General features: G+C 32.4%; 1 protein-coding gene across 6 annotated transcripts in view; it reads right to left on the bottom strand.

Annotated features, from left to right (window-relative positions):
- Positions 1–5,596: 5,596 nt before the first annotated feature.
- The window catches only part of LOC111052434 (muscle M-line assembly protein unc-89-like), a 50,442-nt gene continuing 31,981 nt past the window's right edge, over positions 5,597–24,057 (bottom strand). For 3 of the 6 annotated variants that reach the window (XM_039437779.1, XM_039437778.1, XM_039437781.1), the window contains exons 8-14: positions 23,235–23,531; positions 21,607–21,816; positions 19,622–19,885; positions 15,471–15,800; positions 8,127–8,302; positions 7,006–7,156; positions 5,598–5,691 (exon numbers count right to left, since the gene is read on the bottom strand). In XM_039437779.1, the coding sequence (XP_039293713.1) occupies positions 5,626–5,691; positions 7,006–7,156; positions 8,127–8,302; positions 15,471–15,800; positions 19,622–19,885; positions 21,607–21,816; positions 23,235–23,531 (1,494 nt within the window). In that variant the 3' untranslated portion in view covers positions 5,598–5,625. Of the gene's footprint in view, positions 5,692–7,005; positions 7,157–8,126; positions 8,303–15,470; positions 15,801–19,621; positions 19,886–21,606; positions 21,817–23,234; positions 23,532–24,057 lie in introns of all 6 variants that reach the window. The other 3 variants (XM_039437783.1, XM_039437782.1, XM_039437784.1) reach the window with 3 other exon arrangements.

Genomic DNA, 24,057 nt, shown 5'->3' with positions numbered 1-24,057 from the left:
CCAAACATTGATTTTCATCATTAGTATTTCCAATAATATTCTATGGTTCACACAATCAAAAGCTTTGGATAAATCAAGAAATATTGCGGCTGCCTTCTCACCTGAATCTATTATATCTATTAGTCTTTCAACAAGGGATACTATTGCAGTCTTAGTAGATTCCCTTTCTGGAACCCATGCTGTTCATCACATATGAAATTAATTTCTTCCAGTGCATCAATAACCTATTTAAAACTACTCTTTCAAAAATTTTACTTATTACATTTAGAATACTAATGGGTCTATAATTTTCAACTCTTTCAGAATTACCGCTCTTGAAAATTGGCAAAATTTTTCCTTGTTTCAGATCATCAGGGAAAATACCCTGCTCTAGTGAAGTATTAAGGAGATGCAATAAGGGTCCAGTAATTCATTTTCACATTCTTTTAAAATTTTGCTTGAGACCCCATCCAATCCTACTGTTTTTTTGTTATTCAAATTTTTTATTATTCTTGACAACTCATCTCTTGATAATGGATGAAATTTAAATACCTTTTCAATTGGCTCAGCATTTAATGTAGTTGTATTATAAGTATTAGTGTTCAGTGACTTTTGGAGATTATATGCAACCTGTTGATAATATTTATTGAAAAAGTTACAAATGTCTATACTATCATCCATATAATTTCCATGTTCATCGATTATCCTAGGGACATTAGTAACTGTATATTTTTGAGCTGCTCTCCTATTTCTATTAATTACCTCCCAAACAGCAGAGTTAAAATTGGTACTAGTTGTTAATATTTCAGCTGTTTTCTTACACTTAGCTTTCCTCACTTCTTTTGCATAGTTTTTCTTTAGACATTTGTATTTGACCTCACTCGGAACATCCCTCACTAATTTAAATTCCTCATAAGCTTCCCTAACAATATTTCTTTGAGTAAGAATATCTTCAGTTATCCATTCATCTACTTTGTTTAATTTACTTTTTACTTTGACTTTTTTTATCGGACAGCATACACTAATGTGAAATCTTAGAGTATCAATGAATTGCTTATATTTGTAATTTAGGTTACAACTGTTATAAACACTACTCCAATTTTCTTGAAGCAGTTCCTGCTTCAAACAATTTATATTTCCTAGCTCATATTGCTGAATTTCTTTCACAAAAGTTTTTTTTCTGCTTGGATTCTGGCCCTGCAACTTAACATCTAAAATTTGATAGTTATGATCTGATAGATCTGAGCTACCTAACCTGACATTACAACCTTCTATATTTGTGAGGATATTCGACTTTGAAGTGGAACCAGAGCTTATAGATTTTTATAGATGCAACCCACCCAACACTCGATGCAGATATCGGTATGGTGGAATTGAATTATGTATTGAGTAGTTTAAAAGATAGGAAAGCCCCTGGTTCTGATAATGTAACTAATGAATTCTAGAAAGGATCGCAGCTGCATGGATAACATATTTGTTTTACATTCAATAATATTTCAACATGTAGAATTGCGACATAAACCCATCTATGCACTATTTGTGGATTATGAGGCTGCGTTCGACGGTGTACCCCATTTTAGTTTATGGTACAAGCTGGGAAACGTGGGAGTTAGTAGTAAGATTGTAAGATTTCTTAGCGAGCTTTATCGTAGAGCAGAGCTGGTCCATATGAATGCATCCATCCCAGTAGGTAAGGGCGTATTGCAGGGGGACTCGATTAGCCCGCTTCTCTTCTCATTGTATATTTCAGATATTGAGGAATTTTTCAGAGCTAGAGGTCTATCTGGAATATACATAGATGGAGTTACTGATATTCTAATTCTTCTGTATGCGGATGACGTCGTCATCCTAGCAGATTGTCCTTCCGACATGCGAAACAAAATTAAATGCTTAGAAGATTATTGTGAATCTCTGAAATTGAAAGTTAACATTTCTAAAACGAAGATAATCCCTTTTCATAAGGGCAGGTTGAGAAGGAATAGATCATTCTATTATAAGAAGAAGAAATTGAAGTATGCAATACATATAAATATTTGGGTGTTGAATTCAGTTCCTCAGGCCGTTTTAATACACACTGCTCATCTGTATTAACTAAATCTAAGGGGGTCAGTGAAGTAATGTTACAGGTTCTCAGAAAATCTCGCTCGGATACTTGGGATAGCAAGATAAGATTATTTGAATCAGTTGTTCTTCCAACGGCGTTATATGGTACTGAAGTGTGGGGGTTGGCTTGTGCTGAGCAGGTGGAGAGAGTTCAACTTGGATTTTTCAAGAGAATGTTGTTTTTGAGTAGACGTACACCGAGCTGGGCACTACGTTTAGAAACAGGAAGGGTTAAACTGGTTAATTTGATTATGTTTAAAACTTTAACGTGGCTGATAAAAATATTAGGCATGCCAGAAAACAGGTACCCCAAAATTTGTTTTAAGAAGCTCATGCTTTTGTCAGACAGTCAGCTCTATCAAAACAGAAATACTCTCAACTGGGTGAATTTGGTGAAACATCATTTAACTCTTGCTTATGTCAATACTGATTGGAATCAGCGGAGAATTGGTTGACACGGCTTGGTAGGATGAAATGGATATAGTTAGTAGACATGGTGCAATATTGTTCGAGGCAGACAAACAGGAAGCATTCAACTCCATTTCTTTCCCTTTCTACCAGGCTTTAAATCCCAATTTTGCTCTAGGCGACCAGCTTCAAATAGATCAGCGTTTAAATGTATAAGATTAGTCACACAATTACGTATGGCATCGAAATCCGGAATTTATCTTTATTTAGAGAACAGGGGTATATACATAGACAGTATGGAGTATTGTCCACTTTGTAACATGCGAGAAGATGAAACACCCACTCATGTCCTGGTACGTTGCCCGATGTATATTGATTTGAGGCAACAGTTCTTGGCCAAATATGTAAGAAACATAGTCAATCCTGAAGATAAAACTCTAGTTCTTCTCTCAAATATAACAGCAAATAAAATGAGGGATATTTACAATTACATGATTAACGCTATGAATATTCGAAATTTAATTCTGGAAACTACAGGATAATATTGATGTATAAATAAGTATAAGTTTAGAGTGTATGTACAGCGTAAAGCACATTTTAATAAAATTATAGACTTTGTTGTTGATATTGCTCGATGATTGATTAAGAACTAATAATTATTGTTGGTTATTCTTCTTATGTTTTTGTAAAGTTTCTATTTGTAATGTTAAAGGCCTATTATTCTCATATTATATTATAAACTTTGTACCTATAGTATTGTTATTGTGATCACTATGAATAATTTTGTTGTTTATGGGCTCTAATCAGATAGCAACTCTTTTTGTATGTGCATAACATGCTCGTTTACAAATAAAATGATTATTTATTTATTTATTATTTATTTATTTATTTGTGAGGATATTATCAATAATTGTCTGTGAAGTTCGAGTTACTCTTGTATATTCGTGGACCTTAATTTCAAAATTATTCATATTAATAATATCTCTAATATCCTCTGTCATTTTATCCTGCCTGGCAAAATCAGTATTGAAATCTCCTACTACTATAACATTTGTGAAACGAGCGGTTGTAATTTCCAAAAGTGTATGGAGCAGCTCACAAAATTTTTGCCAGTCTCCATTTGGTGACCTATAGATACCTAACACTGCTACCTCGAATCGATCATCAATTTTTAACCTTAGTCCTGTCACCTCTAAATCCATCTCAACAGAAAATCTCTTAACAAAATCCAGTTCATAAGTTTGGGTATGTTTAGCATTGCTAGTGAATATACATACACCACCGCTTCTATGAGCTATTCTACAAAATTCTGATCTCAGTGAATAGCCTGGAATCCTAACTTGATTTATTTCCTTCATTTTTAAGCCATGCTCTGTGAAAATAACAATGTCAGGATCCTCCTGTTTAAGAAATACTTCTAATCTATCAATTTTGTTGCGAAGATACTGAATATTTTGATGATAAATACTAAAAACCTTACCATCTTGTGCTACTCTATCTCTAGCATTTGTAGCTATTTCCTTTCCCTGTTTTGAGCCAATTTACTAAAAAATCGTTATTTGTTTTTTTGACTGTTTTTAAACCAGAGGATTGCAAACGGCTTTCAATCAGCTCTGCCAATCTATTACAAAATATTACTTTGCCAGATCGATTTAGATGCAACCCATGATTAGTGAAGTTATGTCTTTTCAGCCTTTCATTTAGAAAACAAATCCCCAGTTGTTTAGAATTCTTATTTTTTAGGCTGTTGATTGTATTATGGATTGATTTGTTTGTCGAATTGATTGCTTCATTTAATTCTGGCCTATCAAACCTATTAGGAATAGTACTTATTATTAAGTTTGTTTTTTTGCTGAGTGGCACAATTTCCTTGATTTTTTCTGTTACTTGAGGAAGATGATTCAAGTTAGGTTCATTTATATTATTTGAGCCACCCAGTACAATTAGATAGTCATTTTCATCAAAGTCTTTAGTTTGTTCCCTAGCTGACTCTACAACTGCATTAATTGATGCACTTGGCTTGAAAAAACATTGGACATCAAATTTATTTTTTAATCTTTTATCAAGGAGATCACTGCATCACGTCCATGACTGGACGTCAGTAGCAGAACTCTCCCTTTCCTATCTTTATTTCCCTCAGCTATATTTTTGGTTGCTGTCTTCAAAACCTCACTGTACATTTTATTTCGACCATTTTCAGAGCATTTCCCATCATTTAGGTTAGATTCTATTTTTGCATTTGGACGGAGGTTCTCTCATACATTTAGTATTATCAAATTTAGATTTTAGTTTATTTATTTCCTCCGACATTAGACTACATTGATTTTTTAGATTTAGTATTTCTTTTTTATGGTCTTCATCTTGTAATTTTATAATCAGTTCCAAAGATTTAATTTCTTCTACCATCCCTAACCTTTCTTCCTCAGACGTTTTTAGAGTTACTTCTAATTGGTTTTTTAAATTAGTGTGGCTACTTTGTAGTTGAGCAACTTTTTCGGCTAAAGTAGTTTGAAGAACTGGGGTTTTTGGTTTTGGCGTTTTTGAATTTTGGTTTTGGGAACGCGTAAGTACTCCCGCTATGTTTACATTTCTATTATTAACCTTCGGTGTTCTACTTGAGCTCATCTTTCCTATCTAAGAAATTATATTACTTGCAATAATAATAATAATTGATTTATAAATGATAGGATTTTAATTTGGTTATAATTTTAGTCAAGTAAACTATCTATGTTTATTTTTAAATCTCGAAAACCTAACCTCAAACTAACCTCTAAACGGTGTTTGGCTTATTAAAATAGAATTAAGAATTAAAATCTAAAACAAAATGATAAAACGTGATCAAGAAACAATTAATAATGAAATAAACACAAAATTTGTACTTATCTGTGACTATTTATAACACAAATCTTCCAAAACCCAGGAGCGAAATTATGTAGGACTTTCATTCACAACCTCTCAAGGTCATCCTTAATGAGTTGCCAACCGTAATTCAATTATTGAAAGAATATCATAGAGATACGCATTCATAGAGAATAGAGATCTTCATATTTTTCACTAATAAACTATAATCACTCTGAACCAGTTTCATAATAAATAAAATAGCTAACGAAGTTTATTTAATCAAATAATTTAATTTTACAAAAGAAATTGACTTACTTGGTTTTCAGATAGAGTAGCCGCGAAGAAATGCCTCTTAGAAATCTGGAATGTAAAAATATTACAAAGTTAATTCGAATTGGGAATAGATTAGGGTCAGATCAATAATTATTTTGAGTGCAGTACAGCATGGAGATCCGAGACTACTATATATATGTTATTGTCAAGCGTCTAATATTGGAAAACTAAATACAACTTAACGTTTTAATATGAAACAATTCATAAATATTGTTTACTATAATGTTTTTTTTTTGTTTTGATCAACATAACAGTCAGGAGAGGTTTATACAAGTATTCCATGTTGTCTTTGTAAATGCTAATTGCACTTTCTTGTACTTCACCTACTTAAAAAGATGTATGATGTACATTCCTATAGTTTATAGGCTGCTTGTTGATAAGAACGGCACTATTCAAAAGATCACAATCCACGATTGAAATTATAATGGCATTGATAAAACAGCAAAAATCAAACATTAAATAATGGGGCTGCTACCCTCCACAATGCTGCCTTTAGAATTACAGGCAATAGAGAACATAAAAAATTAAGTATAAAACCCAAGGAGTATTTAATATCATTGTCTCTGTAATGCTTACAAGAGTTTACAGATCACACTATAGGTTTATGACTGTTGTTTTTCACTTTTTGCTATTTCTATAGGAGGTTTAAGACTGTTTTCTACTACTTTTTATGTTATGTTTGTTTGTATTATATTGACGCTGTTCCTGATGTACCTCTACATGATTATGAATAAAGATTTTTCCAATTCAATTCAACCCAATGTCTTTCTTACACGTAACTCCCTTGAATGTGTGGAAAATTCTAGTAGCATTAAACCAAATCATATACCAATCATAAACCATAAACCACATCATATATACCAAATGAGGATGGATTCTCCATCCTTCTTACTGTTAAAATTTGTACGTTACAGTCTATTATAGCACTTTGACCAGCTAGAAAAATAAAATACCGTACATTAGATGAATTGAGGTGACATTCAGCTTATAGTTTAAATTATTATAAACATAATTTTATCAACATAAAAAAAGAATTGAACAAAGAAGGCTAGGAAATAAGGTATGAGTTCTAGAATTTAATCTAAATTCGAATAGAGTAAAATGCATGAGAAAGTTCAAGTTTCATGAGGAAAAATTATCCACATGAAATCATAGCTACCGTACTCTATGAGGATTGATTCTAGGATAGCTTATCTAAATGTATAAGAAAGGTCAAATTTAGTGGAAAAATCTTATTTAAATGAAACCATATTATTGAAATCTTATTTACATGAAACCTACTCAATAAGAATAGATTCTGGGCTAAATAATGGAGAAATAGTTTCATCAATGATCACTCACTGGTGCATTGTAATATTTATCAAGGTCATGCACTTTTTCGGGTCTCTCAGCAACTCCCTTCTTCGATTTCTCCTCCAGCTCATGTATCAACCTGTACACAGCTGAGTTGGTCGCATCGAACTTTGGAGGTATGTACTTGCGAAAGTTCACACTGCAAACCAAACATTGATTTTCATCATTAATATTACCATCTTCATTATTTCTATGGAAGTGATCTATTTATTTTCAACTGATTATTGCTTTTGAGGAATGAATTAAAAATACTAACACATCAGATCTTGAATTGATTGGATGATTTATCTGATTATGTCCATAATGATCAATTCAATCCTTTTTCATCGTGTAATGAGTTGAACATGATAATTTTCAGTTACAAAATATTAGAAAAAGTTCTCAGGATCAGTTTTCTGAGACAACAAAGAATTATTCATTGACAACTATAATATAAATATAGACATTCAACCACTAAAATGACGAAAGTTTGAACGTGAATGAAGCTACTGAGAATGGGTTCTTCCACAGAATGAATGGAATGGTTGAATTCCTTGAAGGTTAATCAGATTTCATCCCAGATCAATCATGTTATAACCATGCATTCGAAGAGCTTTCCAGAATATTATTAAAAGTCGATGAATTCACATGACTATCGTTAGTGTTTTCATAAGCCCATAAAAAGGAAGTGATTCTCAATGTGGAATTTGTTGATTGAAAGAGCTTACCGGAATTATATATAACTTAGAATTCAGATAATGGCTTTTGCAAGAGCTCCAAAACAGAATATACACAATTATAATACGAATACGGTAAGTATGATACGGTAAGTATAGTACGGTAGGTATTATAATACGAATAAGTATAATATGAATACGGTGTTGTATATTATACAGTTACTGAAGGAATGCTATACTGTAAGTGTCTTTAATATAAGCGTCTCATGAAAAACAATTATCAAACAGTTTTTAAACCACTTCTTGATGGATGAAGAACACCACACCTTGGAAGTTGAAATCAATCAATTAATGATTTTATTCAATTCAACACAAATATATGTGTATTGACAGTTTTAATTTTATTTAAGTGGAATTCATCCTTAGAATATAATGAAAGGCTAGTATACTCACCCAATAGTAGTTCCCACAAGAACCTCAGATTGTGACACAATGGTTTCAGCGATGAACTCTTCGTTGAAAGCGTCTTTGGGTTGATACCATTTTCTGCCACCGGGCAAAACCATTGGACGAAGTTGAGGGGTCAGAGGGAAGCTTCGTTTTCCTTCTGCTCGACAAATCTCCACATCCTAAAACAATAATATTGCAAAAGATTATTCACAAGTTTTAAAGAAGTGAAGCATTTATTGTATATAAATTTTTAAAATATTTTTTCCTACGCCAGAAATCTTTACAAAAAGTGAAATTTTTACATAATAGTAACATGTTGCTTTGAACTTTGAAGAATTTAACAGAACTGACGAATAAAAGATGAGAAAGATATATATTTAGAATAAAACAAAAAATGAGAATGAATTGAATTTTGGCACTGCCAAAAAGTTTGATTTATTAAACAACAATGATCATGTAATAGTGTAATTTTTCATAGTTTCTATTTAAGATGAAATCGCATCAATAGTTCACTAAAAAAAAAAATATGTCCACGATTCGATTGTAGATTGAGGATTGTTGATTGTAGGCCTGAGCATAATCATGATGTTGAGGTATGAAAGTGATTTATGTAGATAAAACTGTTTTGCAGGAGCATAATAATGTCATTTTGTGTTTATTGAGGCTGAATATTATTATGAAATTACTACTGAAGAACTGGGAAGAATACTGGTAAATTGATAAGATAGATCGGTTTTATATTTTGACGAAACTTGAACTTTTGAACAGAAAAGACAGTTGTTGGAATCAAAATTATCAGTAAAAACGATGGAACTATGATGTATTATCATTTGGCAGGGAGCAAATAATACTCAAGTATAGTAAAAACAATTGAACTATGAGGTATTATCATTTGGCAGGGAGCAAATAATACTCAAGTATAGTAAAAACAATGGAACTATGAGGTATTATCATTTGGCAGGGAGCAAATAATACTCAAGTATAGTAGAAACAATGGAAATATGAGGTATTATCATTTGGCAGGGAGCAAATAATACTCAAGTATAATAATCAGAAGTGATACAGTATTTTACGCAAGCAATAGATCATTCATAATTTATTGGTAACTGATTTTATGAATCATAGGTTGTTGAAGATCACATGAACTGCAATCAATTAGATGGCAGAAAGCCATAGCAGCGGGCCAAATTTCATGTAGGCTATAATTTTAAAAGGTGTCATACATCTCAAAATAAATCTATATTAGACATCAAGACTTCTAGATTCACTCGACAAAATTTCACAAACAGATTGATACGAAGAAAGAAGAAAACTGGTTTGTGGTTCAAAATAGTTTTGCATCTTTTTTCATGGTAAAAAGTTTCTTGGTTCTCAATAAAATGAGAATTCATAAATTTGAGTAGGCTACAAAAAAAAAAAAAACGGAAGTGGGTTATACAAGGACTTCAAGACTAAGAAATAAGGTAACGGAGAATTTATACAGTATTTCATTTTACATTGTATTATGATTGTGAAGTAAACGTTGTGATTAAGATTGATGTTTTTTCGACTAAAATTTTTTGACAGAACGAAATAATTATTTCTAATTGGGCTAGTCGCAAACTGAAAAGCAACGCAATATGACAAGACGTGACGTGAGTTTGCTAAATGAGTAAATATCATAAATGTATGATCATGTTATAATGTTCACACGTGCTAGCTTTATTGAAAATATTTATTTATCTGTGATATAATTACAAATCATATGAATATGATCGGGATAGAACAACAGGCATAGCCCAAAACAGCTATTCTGTTTCCAAATTTTGATAAATAGTAAAATCAACGTTATAACATTATCACATGATTATCAACCCATCCAACTGACTCACGTCACGTCATGTCACGTGGAGGTTCAATTTGCGAAAAGCTTAAATATGAGATCGTAACTTCAAAGTAAAATGTAACACAAATTGCTATTAGACTATAATGTTCTAAATGTAAGATAATTATGGTATAGTCTATATGCTTTTCACATAATAATAATTACTATTTTGTCCAATTCTAATTGAGAAAAAAATTACATAGAAATTAATCTATCTGTAATATTATAGTCATGGCTGACTATTTCAGAAAGTATAGAATGTAATAATAATAGGATAATAGGCTATTATGAATGATTTGAATTTTCGGTGTGTTCAAATTCAGTTTATTGAGTGCTGATTTAGTGGCATAATTTTTGTAGTTTACAGTATTTTGTTTTACAATTTTTGTAGTAATACACATAATTTTTTGTAGTTTTTACTTTCCTTGCCCTATTACCAAAGGTAAGGAAAGTATTGCTTTCCGAAAAAATTAAGGTATCCCAATTTCTAAATTTCTATACGTTTCAAGGTTCCCTGAGTCCAAAAAAGTGGTTTTTGGGTATTGGTCTGTTGGTTGTCTATGTGTGTGTGTGTGTGTGTGTGTGTGTGTGTGTGTGTGTGTGTGTGTGTGTGTGTGTACACGATATATCATCTCCCAATTAACGGAATGACTTGAAATTTGGAACTTAAGGTCCTTTCACTATAAGGATCCGACACGAACAATTTCAATCAAATGCAATTCAAGATGGCGGCTAAAATGGCGAAAATGTTGTCAAAAACAGGGTTTTTCGTGATTTTCTCGGAAACGGCTTCAACGATTTTGATCAAATTCATACCTAAAATAGTCATCGATAAGCTCTATCAACTGCCACAAGTCCTATATCTGTAAAAATTTCAGGAGCTCCGCCCCATCAATGCAAAGTTCGATTTTAGATTCCCAATTATCAGGCTTCAGATACAATTTAAACAAAAAAAAATCAAGTGGAGTAGATTAAGCATGAAAATTTCTACAATTAATGGTCAGTAACATTTTCACCTAAAATTGAAAATAAGCTTTAAATTCGAGAAAATGTGATTATTCAATTGCAAAATATGGTTGATTCTATTAAATCATTCACTATGAAGAGATAGCAGCCCTCATGTGTGTCTCCAGCGTTATTACCCTGTCACCAGCTGGCTCAAATCTTTGAATCAAAGACTTTATCTCTTTATGGTCTTTGCTTTGAATAGTAGACTTGAGATGCGCGGGAACACTAGCGTCAGGTGATCAATTTTCATAACGGCAAGGAAAGTTGTGTGAGTGCGCCACACCAGATTTTTTAATCTTACAGATGGAATTAACATCATTTGCAGCATTTATTTAGGATTTTCGTTGAATAATAATTAATTTTTTAATCTTACTCAACCACTCGATGAAATGAATAAAGTTTTTGTTCCACTTGTTTCTATAACTTGATCATTATGCGATCCCTAACAATAATTTTGAAAATTATATAGAAATATTGTATCATATTGAATAAAGTGGATAGAAATATTGTTTTGGGCTTGCTTAATTTTTATATAGCACTCAGTAATGTAAACTGAATTTATACTGTACTATATTACTTTTTATTTTATTTTCTTTTAATAATAAAATCAAATCAATGTTATTGTTCACATTATTTGTAACATAACTGAAACTAGCTTGCAATAACAAAATTACTCATAGTTTCAGCCATCAACATTTTTATGATAACTAGAGACTGGTGATTGAAAATCAAATTGATAAAAGTATCCATGCATATCATTATACTAGTGTCATTTTGTCAACCTCCGATTGGTCATGAATGAAAGATGAATACGTATTTAAGAATATTTTTTCACCAAGTGTAAGTTCTTTACACTTAGATTATTCTTCAAGATTACCGTAAATTCAACCGTGAATGTTGAGGCATTTTTTATACCAGTAGACCAGCCTACCAAAATCATCTTCATAAAATGCTGCTGTCAAATGAGTTTAAGTGGGCTATGACGTTGTTTTGGAGCTCCATGTTCGTATGGAAGCTCTGCCCTCATCTTTATGACATGAGTTTGGGATTCTCTGGAGAAGCCGTTTGGTTGCACCTGCAGCACTGTGAGTCCGAGTTTTCATGCATCACGACGATTTCGGAAGTCATTTCAACTGACGTCTTTTATTTCCCGAAACCATTCACGCAAAACATCATCACTCATTAAGTTTTCAGCGTAAGGTTGATTTACGTTTCGTTAGATTTATGCTGCTAACTATTTCCTTTTGCTTGAAAAAAAAAACTGATAACTCCACGTAATTAGCACACGTGCATTTCCCTGGTCCCCCACCTAGCCCACTGGCGATTTGAGCATTACACATCGTTTGTGTACGACCACTCTGCGTTTGTGCACGCAAACTGAAAAAATTATTTGAAAATTTGATTTTGGGGGCTGGGGAAACGAGAGCCCCCCACTTGGAATAATTTCGATTTGAGCATTACACATCGTTTGTGCATGAATGTGCACATACATGCAACGTTTGTGCACACTTTTTAAGCGAGGAAATGGGTCGTTGCAGGAGTGAGGTACAGTAGAGTGGTCGAGGGGGGCTGTGGAAATGCTATCCCCCCTAAACAATCGAAACACACTGATTTTCGGCTCGATCGTTTGTGCTTCATTTGTACAAGAATGTGCACATACATGTAACGTTTGTGCACACTTCCTAAGCAAGGAAATGGGTCATCGCAGGATTCATCAAAATCATCCCTTCAAAGAAAAAAATACTGGGGCTGCCCTTGTCAAACAAGCTAGCAAAACAAAAGTCTATTCATAAATTCCTAAACTGGAAACGAGCAAAATAGGAAAATGTGCCCGCTCAACTTTTGTTATTGACTATAGAAATGTATCTGCAGAGACTAGGGTCGATTCTACTGTAATGTTTTTCAACATCTCCTTTATTCTCCAAGTACGCTTCAGAAACATACGTGTCGGAGGCACTTCTGATAATTATATCGATTTGTCACTTCATATATTATGATATGAATAGTATTTTGGCATTTGAGTGGAATAGAGAGTTTTGCAAGATTATAGTTGAATATACTGTAATAGAATGAATTCATATTTAAATGTGTACAAAAATCCATAGTAAAATTTTCTAATTAGAGGATTGGTTAAGACTGAATAGGAGGTACAGATACTGAGAAGATGAATATACTCAAACATCAAGTCGGAGAAGATGAGCCTACTATGACTCAGGATGATTAATGGTTGACACAGGGGAAAAAATATTGGATACAAGTCAAAGCCTACTAAATTCACAAAGCTCTAATCTTCTACAATATTTAGTGATTACATTTAATTGCATAGGCCTATACAAACTGGAATGTAATATTCCACCTTTGTTATGATTTAATTATTCTCGTTAAAGCTCTCGTTTCCCCAGCCCCCCAAATCAAATTTTCAAATAATTTGTTCAGTTTGCGTGCACAAACGCAGAATGGTCGTGCACATTCGTGCACAAACGATGTGTAATGCTCAAATCGCCATTGGTCTAGGTGTAGGGGCCAGGGAAATGTACGTAATTAGCACTTGGCGGAAGACTCAAGCGAGGCGGCAATGTTTGTGAGTCTATAGCTCGCAAAAATTGACGATCAGGCCGCACCGATCACAGGGCGTTTGGTGGGGATGATAAGCTGTTCATCTCTATGAAAGTCGCCCCCTACCGCTTGCCTGTGTATTATGATACGTGATCGGAGGTTGAAAAAAATGACCCTCATAGTTAAAATAACGAGTAAAATGGATTTTTTCACTACTTTTCAGATAATATTGTAAAAATCTCAACAAGAATGTACGGTACAGGAGACTATAAGGATCGGTGAAGAGAGACGAACGGAAAAATCTGGAATCCAAAACTGTTGAAATGATTGTTCATATAACTTATCTTTGCTTAGGATGATAAGCCCTTAGATTGTGTGTGAATATATTGAGGATATTAGGAATAATTACAGCTTGAGACTCATTGCCTTGAGACAGATAAGAGCAGCACAATCATTTTAACCCGGTGTTCGGAACCCACCTACAACTGTTTGTAGGTCCATTTATCTTTCCTCAACATCATTCCCACCACCCAGGCACAAGTCCAAGACTAATGTGTGAATCACCCTCGGAATTCGAAAAAAGTGCATCTACTGTATTGACAGGAACTCATAAAATGAATATATGACGTCTAAAGTTTTTATTCTATGAATTTTATTCCGTAGGCTATGAATATTGGCCCTCTGATGATCTCTAAAAGGTGTGTGTTACAAATTTGATTAAATCTCATTTTTCCCATTCGATTCCTTCATTTTTTCCCACTATATATAGATGTTTTTCAAACGAATGTAGTAGATCTTCAAGATTTCCATTTACCGAAGAATTAATACCGCGTACCAATGCTAATTAATTTCACAATGTCTATATCCATATAATACAGTAGAACTATATTGTTTCTATGAACAATGTGTGTATTAAGCTATTAAAACGGTAAAACCATAAACTTTCCATGATTATAATATTACTGTACCGTACTTTATTCTAGAATAGCTGTTACATTATACACACAGATGGCGAATGATTTTATAGATTGATTAATTTAATAAAGTTGCCAGAAAATCTTCCCAGTGATGAGTACAAATTTCGTAAAGGCTTAACTTATCATGAATACTCGAGAAGTTCAGCAATTCAAGTAAAAGAGCTTCATTATTTTCAAAATTCTTATCAATATATTCCATTGAATACAAGATTGCTATATCGTTTAAGAAGAGAAAAGTGTTTTGAATTACATTACTGTGAAAAAGTATAATTTCAAGTGGAATTCATCACTATTGTTTTCTAAATCTATAATTTCTAAAAATATATTTTCAAACTGTTTTTTTTTTAATTCAAACAGAAGCATTCAATGTCATAGTTTTTAAATAATAAAACGAAAACTACAATTTATACTAAGATTTGATAGATACATGACGAAAACTGACAGAATGCTTGACATCACTGAACCAGCACTTCAAAACCAGGTGAATGATAAAGCAAGTCAAGAATGCTCTTCATCAAAATTATTTCAATAAATTCATGGCACGTAATTATAATATTATAATTTGTGTTCAAATTTTGTATAAAAAATATTTCCAGCGATTTCAAATCACCTCAGTTGTTAGACTGTACGAAATCATAAGTTGATGTATAAATTAATGAGATATCTCAAGATTTTCAGCTTTTAGTCTACATAGATTCTGTTTCAAGACACTTAGCAACTTGTGTCGAGGAAGCTTTATATAAAGCAGTTGGCAATCAAAAGAATAATAAATGTGAATTTATTAAATCACCCAAATGTGAACATGCTTTATTGTATTTTGTTAGAGGAGCATAAGATTACTGGCCAGAAATCACGAATTTACCAGAAACTAAATATTTTAAAACTTGATAAAGTTCCATTTTGAATAAAGTGGAATACTATTGAAAATATCAAGTAAATAACCTCTTGTCCATGAGGGAGTGGTTTTGGCTGCTCTCTGGCTGATTGTTCGACTTGTGGCCGATCCTCCTGATCCTCAATCAACGACTCTTTCTCTGCACCTGCATTCTCCGTGTATTCATCTTCCTCCATGGTTTTCCCTCGACTTTCGGTGTAGTCCTCTTCATACGCCTCTTCCTCCTTGATAGTTACTTCGTTCTCCTCTTCTTCTCCCTCTTGCTCTTTGTACATGGTCTCGAATTCATCGTCGGTTTCCTTCAGGAATTTGTCAACATCTTCATTGTCCACGTCGTCATCCTCTTCATCTCTGTCTATACCAGAGACAGGTGACGACTGCAAGCAACAAATTAAAAAAAAATTATTGCTTATTAAATTAGAATTTGCAGCAGGAAGAATCCAGTTGACATTGAAGATTGAATAATGCAGTAGGATTTTGAAAATGATAGACCAGAAAATTCTACGACAGAAAAAACTATGAGGCTAACGGAGCAGACGGAGCTATGAATGGCATTCATGCCATTTTCAGTGTCTGAATTATTTCACTTGAGAGCTCAAAGAGTATAATAAAGTACTAATAATTTTCAAATCACTTGAAAATGGCATGAATGTCCGAAACTTGTTGTGATAAAATAATTCTCAGTAAGGGTACTGAGATTTGTATTTCAATTCATAGAACTAATAATTTTTGATAACCTAATTAAATAGATGATAAAGAGCTTTGGCGGGACATTTCAGAGCTAGGAATGAATAAGCACACATTATCACTATACTTTAATACCTTAAGAGTATCTTCAATTGTTGGAATTGATAAAAATGTTACTTCATGAATTAAATAGTTTTAAACTTCAAAAATTAAACTTGAAATGAGGTATGAAAAGACAATCATAACATTTGGAAATCATATTATTTCTTTGATTGGTCTAATGGAATTAAATAGTATTAGACTAAAATAGAGAACTTCAATCCGATTAAGGTTCATATCATTAAATCATAACTGGAAGTGAGGAATAGTACAACACAGTTAAACAGTCGAACTATCCAAGTTTTTTTCAATTATGATAATTTTATTTGCTTTTATTGAACTTGTCTTATATTGCAAAATTTTGAGAGAATAAAATTGAAAAAAAAGTTCAGTTTTTTCAATCTTTGCTACTGTTGGTACTTATAATCTAAAAAGTAGATGGAATATAGCAGATTATATCAGAAATATTGGAAAAGTGGGCGATATTTACAGTATTAGTGGGAGAATTGAGGCGAAAATTGATCAAATGTATGCAATCGTGATTACAAGCAATTAAATATTAATGAGAAACAAATTTCTAGTAAAAATATATCAAAAGCTAAAACTTTGTTAATCAAATTTTCTACTTGCCCATTTCTAGTTGATTTTCTAAAATTCAAGATTCTTTTTAATAGTTGAATACAAAGCAATTCAAACTTGAATTGACGGGGTTAACCGAAGGATTATAAGGCAGAGTAAGTGAAAGAAGTTAATTAATTCAAGATTGGATTCAGTTGAAATGATGTTATGAGTTAATTCAACAAAAGATGTTGATAAATCTAGTTTATGCTCACAATAATTTCACCAGGATCTACAGTATCTGATGAGCATTTGCTACACTTTATTTTTTATATTATTTTGATAAAATAATAATTTTCAAAATATTCGACGACTATAGAGAATGAAGCACACTAACATGTTCAGCTTGAGAGATTGAACTAGGTATATGATGAATGAGTGATCATGTAGAATAATAGATTAATTATTGCAGTATTAAAAAGGCATTACCAGGATTTTTCAACTAGCGGTTCTCATATTGAATAATCTATTCTAGAATAGTATCCCCAGTTCACTTGAAATAATACAAATTTTGAATCAGCTCCACAAGAAATAAGTAATTAAAATAGATGGTTTAAAATCTTGGATCTCAAGAACAACATTTTTTATCAACTCTTCAATGAAATTGGTAGTATATGAAATGAAGATTTACATCAATTGATGGATAGTAGAAAGTTACACCACTTAAGATTATGTAGTATTGGAAGTACACAAATTTAAATAATATTTTCCAAATTCATATTATAAAGCTTGCCATTAAATCTCAATCCTCAACTAAAAATGGGCAAGTGGGAGAAGAAGATGCTACCCAAGCGTTTTAGAAATAAAAAAGTCGGATGCAAACGCGCAACATCTTGATTCATACCTCCATTCAAAGTAGAGAAGATATCAATCCCAGCATCTTTGATTTACTAGTTACATCCTGGAAACCTTCGTCTATTAGTGACAATATCTGAATTCAATTTCAGATTTTCAATAGATTTGAAATTTGAATTATGTACAGAACATTTTACAAAAATGATAAGATAGAATATACATTTATAAAGGACCAAGTTATACACAATTAAAGATATTTAAGATATTATTCAGATTCTTGATATTCGAGATATTATTCTCTACTCTGATGACATATATTGAAATTCTGAATAGTTTCATGGAATTCTACCAGTATGATAGAAACAAAATCTGTGACACGAGTTTTGAACAAGAATAAAAAAATCTATAGATTGGAAAGGAGTACATGTAATCTATTTATTTATAGAATGGTATTCTTCCCAATTCTTGACTCAACATTCAAATTGGGATGCATATTCCCGAATATGATTGGAATATCCTACAGTTTTCTAAGTTGGTCTCTAGTAATTCATCCCTACTTTGTACTTTGAGATTCTACAATAATATAATTTGCATACTTGGGTAGCATCTTGAGTCAAGAGGAGTTTTCCAAGGAATCAAATAAAATATTATCAGGAATCATCTGGAAATTTATTGAAGCAATTAGACGGATACCATAAAATGATATACTGTATTACAATTATGGCAGTCATCATTTTCATTCACGTTTTTGAGATATTTTATTTGGCTGAATTAATAAAGTTTCAAATTCTGATGAAATGATGAATTGTTATAATTTTAGAAATTTCTAATGCATCTTTATCTAACTGAAATTTTGATCGTGAAGTACATCATTCAACACCAGTATAGTTGATGAACAATCTTCGAGCAAGTATAGTCAGTAGAATTACTATTCACTATGCTTGATTCCAATCAATAATCTGATGAGTAAATTCTTGATGCTTTGAAAACAGAATTGGTTTTTCAGAAATTGAACCAATGAGATTCATTATCGTAATGTTAATGAACGAGCGTAGCGTAGTTTACTGTTCAGAACAAGCTGCAAGAATGTCGAACTAATTAATTCTATGAAGAAAACACTCCTGGAAATGATAAGACGAAACAACTCAAACAAATGGTTTATTATCACGTTGATCGCAATAAAATTCAACACATATTCAAAAAACTTTTACTTTAACAAAGTACATATTTTGTACGGTACTTACTAAATACATATTTTTTAACGAACAAGATGTGCATGTAATGTATTGTTATGTAATGCTCAAATGTTCAAAGCAAATGAGACTATGGATATGGAGTAAGTACATCTTTTTGTAGTAACCAGTCTAGAGTAACTAGTAGTTCTGTTAAAACTTCCAAATCTCAAGCAGATTTTTGAGCCGATTACTGTCGACTACTGTCTATTATTACTGTTTTGATGATAATTTTAATAATTTATTACTATATTAAAATATTCGAATAATTTATTACTGTTGTAATAAAGGCACAGTATGAGAGAATAGCAATAGGTAGAAGCATTCACAAAAAATAAATACTGGGACAAATTTATGACGACTGTGATATACGTACGCATTCTTGTTACTGTATTTATGCAGAAAATGTAGAATTTGATTAACGGCCTGAAAACTGCAACATGAACGCCCTACAATAACTTGTGCTGTTTTTTCCCCATGGTTCTATCAAATTTCTTCAAGATTTCAATTCAATATTATCTCTACAAAATTCTTATTACGAATAAAAATACAGGACATGATAATTTTTTCATCAACTTGAAGTGTACCACTCATGATTGTAGAGGTTCGATATACATTAGAGGAATCTTGAATTACTCAACCACTCATAATATAATCTGTGTTTGTGAATGTTAAGCTTCAATTAGGAGAATAGTAGCCTATATAATAGAATCACTGAATATCTAGCTACATTAAGATGGATAAGAGAAAAATCAACGACATCCGACCTGACGCTGGGCCACAATGTCCTGCAGCGACTGCTGCACAGCTAGAAGGTGATTCTGTATCTCGAGCGGCAGCCGCTGCAGGTTGAGCAGCTGCTTCTGGATGTCCTCCAGCTGCTTCTCGATGTTGGCTCTCTCTTCGACGCCCATGAATCCAACCTTCTTCGTCTTGGACCTGCGCCCTTCCGACTGCGAGCTCAGGCTGCTTCTCTTCTTGCAATTGTTGTTGGATGTCGCCGTCGAGTCTTCCGAATCCTTCCTGTTGTTCTGGAATAAGAGATAATTTAAGGGCCACATCACACAGTCAAATGTATGAACATATTATACCAGATCAAAAACTTCTGATAGTTTCATTAACATCAAAATATCACATGTCATTTTTCTGTTTCTAAGTTAAACTTCGATCTGCCAAATTGAGTAAATGCTTTACAACTCATTATTTGTCTATTCTAATATAAAAGTTCAAAAAATGATTTTTATTTGTGAAAGAAAGATTTGATTGTTTGTTAGTTATTAAATATATTATGAAGTCAGGGATGCTTGAAAAAGCCGCTGACCCCAGATGAGAAAAGACGTCTAGAGCACATAAACTTTTCGAGCAACAAAGAGGCCATGACGCAATGCATCTTGAAATGATATTCATTCCTAACTTTGCTGAGTTGAACTTCATAGCAATAGCCGGGAAACGAAACTACCTACTGCATGTAGGCATACTCGTATTTATTTGAATTATTCATAATATTATGTTCACTTTACAGCCATTTCAGAGGCGATTATTTGATTAACAGTAAAAGTGTAATTGTAATAAATTGGAAATTTACACCAGATCATAGTTTGTTGATCGTTTTATTCACAACAGAATATCAAATGTGGTTTTGCAGATTTTGAGTTGAACTTCATAGCAATAACCGGGGAAAGGAACTACTGCATGTAGGCATACCGTAGCCTACTCGTATTTATTTGAATTCACGATAAGTTTACTTTACAGCCGTTTCCGAGGCGATTATTCACAATATTCACATTAAAAGTGTATATTGTTGTAATAAATTGGAAATTGGCCTATAAATATAGACTTTAAAAGAAAGAAAAACGATAGAAACCAATCAGACAATTTGGTGAATCAATTCAAATAACAATTCTATTATTCACCTAAAAAAATGCTTATAACCTGACAAATTTGTGATGAAATGTTTTACAATCTGAAAATTTGTTAGAATATTGATTCAGAATAAAACGTTAGATCTTGCTGAAATAACACTTGAAATACCTAATTCAACTTGATATGACATTTTTATTGAACTATCATTCATAAGAGTGTTATTCATGCTAAGCTGAAATAAAATAGATGTAGTCTGCTCCACATAATTTGTAGTTGACAACTATTTTATTGCACCTAAATGTGGAGAAATTCTAAAACAACTTTTTTCATAGGTACAGTATTGTAAATGACATTCATGCACATTCCCAACTCAGTGACCTGATTATATACTTTGAATGATATATAAATATGTCATGAGAAAATCATTTCGTACAGACAATTCTTTGTTTTGGAAAATACTTTATTATTAGGATTATCAGTTACATACTCATGCATTGTTTGTTTAAAAGCTCTATGAAGCCACGTATTAGAGTTGTGCACAAGCAGAGAAATTCATTCTTTGAACTTTATTGCAAAAACTGGAAAAAATATTAATAAAATTTATTCCAATAGCTGCTCTTGGCACGAATCTGCTTTCTATATATCCACCGTACAATAATTACAGATTAGATTATTGAAATACTTCCAAGTATTTGGCCAAGTTCATGAAATAAAAAACAATTTAAAATATAAAAACTTGTTTAGATAAGAATCAAATTGTAGTACTACAATCAAACGTAGTGACCGACATGACTGATTCATTAGAATCATGAAGAGGTTAAAAAAAGAAAGAGTATAAGAACACTCAAATAGAATATGGTAAATAGAAAGCGATGGAATTCTAAATTACCGATGAAGATTGTTCAGTTTCATCGTCGAAGTCTTGATTGTTGGTCGATACTGAAAAAGCCTTGGAGCTCTTTGCACAGGCTCTGTTAGATGAAAAGCTGGACGTAGATCCATTGATGCTCTCCTCCATCTCAAAGCTTTCTTCGTGTTGTTCGTACTTTTTAATAAAGCATTCTTCTCTTCTCTCGACAGTATGACGCTCTTCAGCTTTCTGTTAGCAACCACGCCCACAAAAGTTAAGCAAAAAACTATTAGCCCTTTTTTTAAATAATAGAGTTCAATGAAAAAATCATTCAAGTTCAGAATGAAAATTGTCAACTATTATAGTGTGTCATGATTATTTAAATTAATTCAATTTTTTGAATATATATTCTAAGTTTATTTAACCTTTGTAGCTTGTTTTTTTTAACTGGGCACCCCCCGAAAAACCTTTGGGTTTGGCAGGACCCTCAACTGTTTTGAGTTGTGAATAAAATTTTGATTTGAATTCTAATTATTGGTTATTCTTTTTCAATTCGATTTATTCCTATTACATCTATTATATTTTTGATCTAGAATAACGATCTAACGTTATGATGCTTTTACTTTATGGGAAATAAAAAATGTACGAGTCGTTCATATTGATAAAATTTCCAATAATTTGTAATAATAATAAAAATAATAGTATCGTAGGACCTGGCAGGCTGAGGCACTAGCACCTAAATTTTTGTAAATCTAGGTGGTAGTGGCTGAGGTCTGGTGTCAGAGTTTACATGCCGCATCTGATCAATATTAGCGCCTCTTAAATGAGCTAACGATTGCTTTTAAGCAGCTAAGACAGACCACTTGACGTGGTGCCCAAAACATGCAAGTGGCAATTGTTAATAGATGATTCTGTAGAAATTTATTTTGATAATTTCAGCTTCTGAACATGTAAAAACAGTTGCATTAAATGGATATTTGAAAAATAGTTTTCATTCTCTAATTAGTATAGGATAACATTTTTCTTCCAAGTTTCTGTTAAACCGTATGCTTCTAGCTCGGGCTAACCAGCCGACTGAACCTAGTCATGAATTGTTGGCATTTTCTTGAGGTCCGAGCTCAGTTACTGGAGATGGCTGCTCATTCATTTTTATTAAATAATATGAGAATTGTCTAATTCAATATTCCAATATTGTCAATAAATGAAAAACTTATTTATTCTAAATTTTCAATTAGACAAATGAAATTTCAACACATTTTTCAATAAGAAACGTTATTGAACTTTCAATTATTGAATGATCAATATTTGGTCTAAGAAAATCAAGTCGCAAGAAGAATAATTATGGTTCCAACTGTAAAATCCCATTAACGTCACAAACAATCTATTGATTCTGAAAATTACCCCCAAAAATGAATATTTCAAGTTTATCGCAGCCTCAACGTATTTTGCTAATAATACTTTGATTTTTCGAATTTTAATGGATATTGCAGTAATTTATGACATGAAATTACAAAGAATGTGCCTTTCTAAAAACTTTTTTTAACTGCCTATGCTCATCAAAACAAAAAGCACAATAAATGAAAACTTCTTTAATCGTGATATAGAATGGCAGAAATGAAGATAATTGAAGAAAAATAGAGATTTTAATTGAATAGGTCGACACTCACCTCGAGTGCTGTGCTTTGGAAAGCCGACTTTTCATTTTCGTGAACGAAAGTCTTCTCACCTTCGGGACTTCTCACTTCGGCAACAGCTGTCTGCTTTTCAGACGCTTCTTTCTTCTCGACTTTTCCATTCTCCATTTTCTTCTGCCAGGCCATTGGTTCGGCCACCTCTGGTTTGGGTTTTGGCAGCGGCTTCGGAGTGTTGGGTTTGATGAGAAATTTCGAAAAACGTTTCGTCGGGTCTTTCATGAGTTGTTGCACTTCGGTTTTCTCTTTTTTTGTTTGTTCCTCTTGCAATGCCTGCAAATCACCCATACGCGCCATTCATCATCAACAAAATATTTACATATATACAAAATCTGACATTTGAAAACAAATTGAAAAGCGGTTGAATTTTTTAATTTATTCCAAGTATTAGTTGGTTTAATCTCTATGTGCGAACAATCAATTATTACATTCACAATCATTACGAATTTATGTTCTCATCATTAAAAGCATTGAAAACTGCTATCATATCACATGAAAGACTAGTACATGCAGCTAGATACGCTCGAACAATAATTTACAAAATAATAATGTTTTACAATAATATGACAGGAATCTTGGTTGATATTCTTACAAGGAAGATTTTTAAAAATTATCGTAAGTCGTACGAGAGTGGAGTAAAATCGGGTACCTAAACTTTGAATACCTCTAGAAAAAATTTCACTAAAAGCGTTTAGTTCTTGGTGGAACTTGGCATTCCATATTCTGTTATTAAAGTTTTTTAATAATTCAACTTTTTATTTTCCTTTTTGTGGTTGAAAATATTTACGGTAGTATAATT

Source organism: Nilaparvata lugens, chromosome 11, assembly GCF_014356525.2.
Source record: "Nilaparvata lugens isolate BPH chromosome 11, ASM1435652v1, whole genome shotgun sequence".
NCBI classification, from domain to species: Eukaryota; Metazoa; Arthropoda; class Insecta; order Hemiptera; family Delphacidae; genus Nilaparvata; species Nilaparvata lugens.
This window is presented reverse-complemented; position numbering and strand designations above follow the sequence as displayed.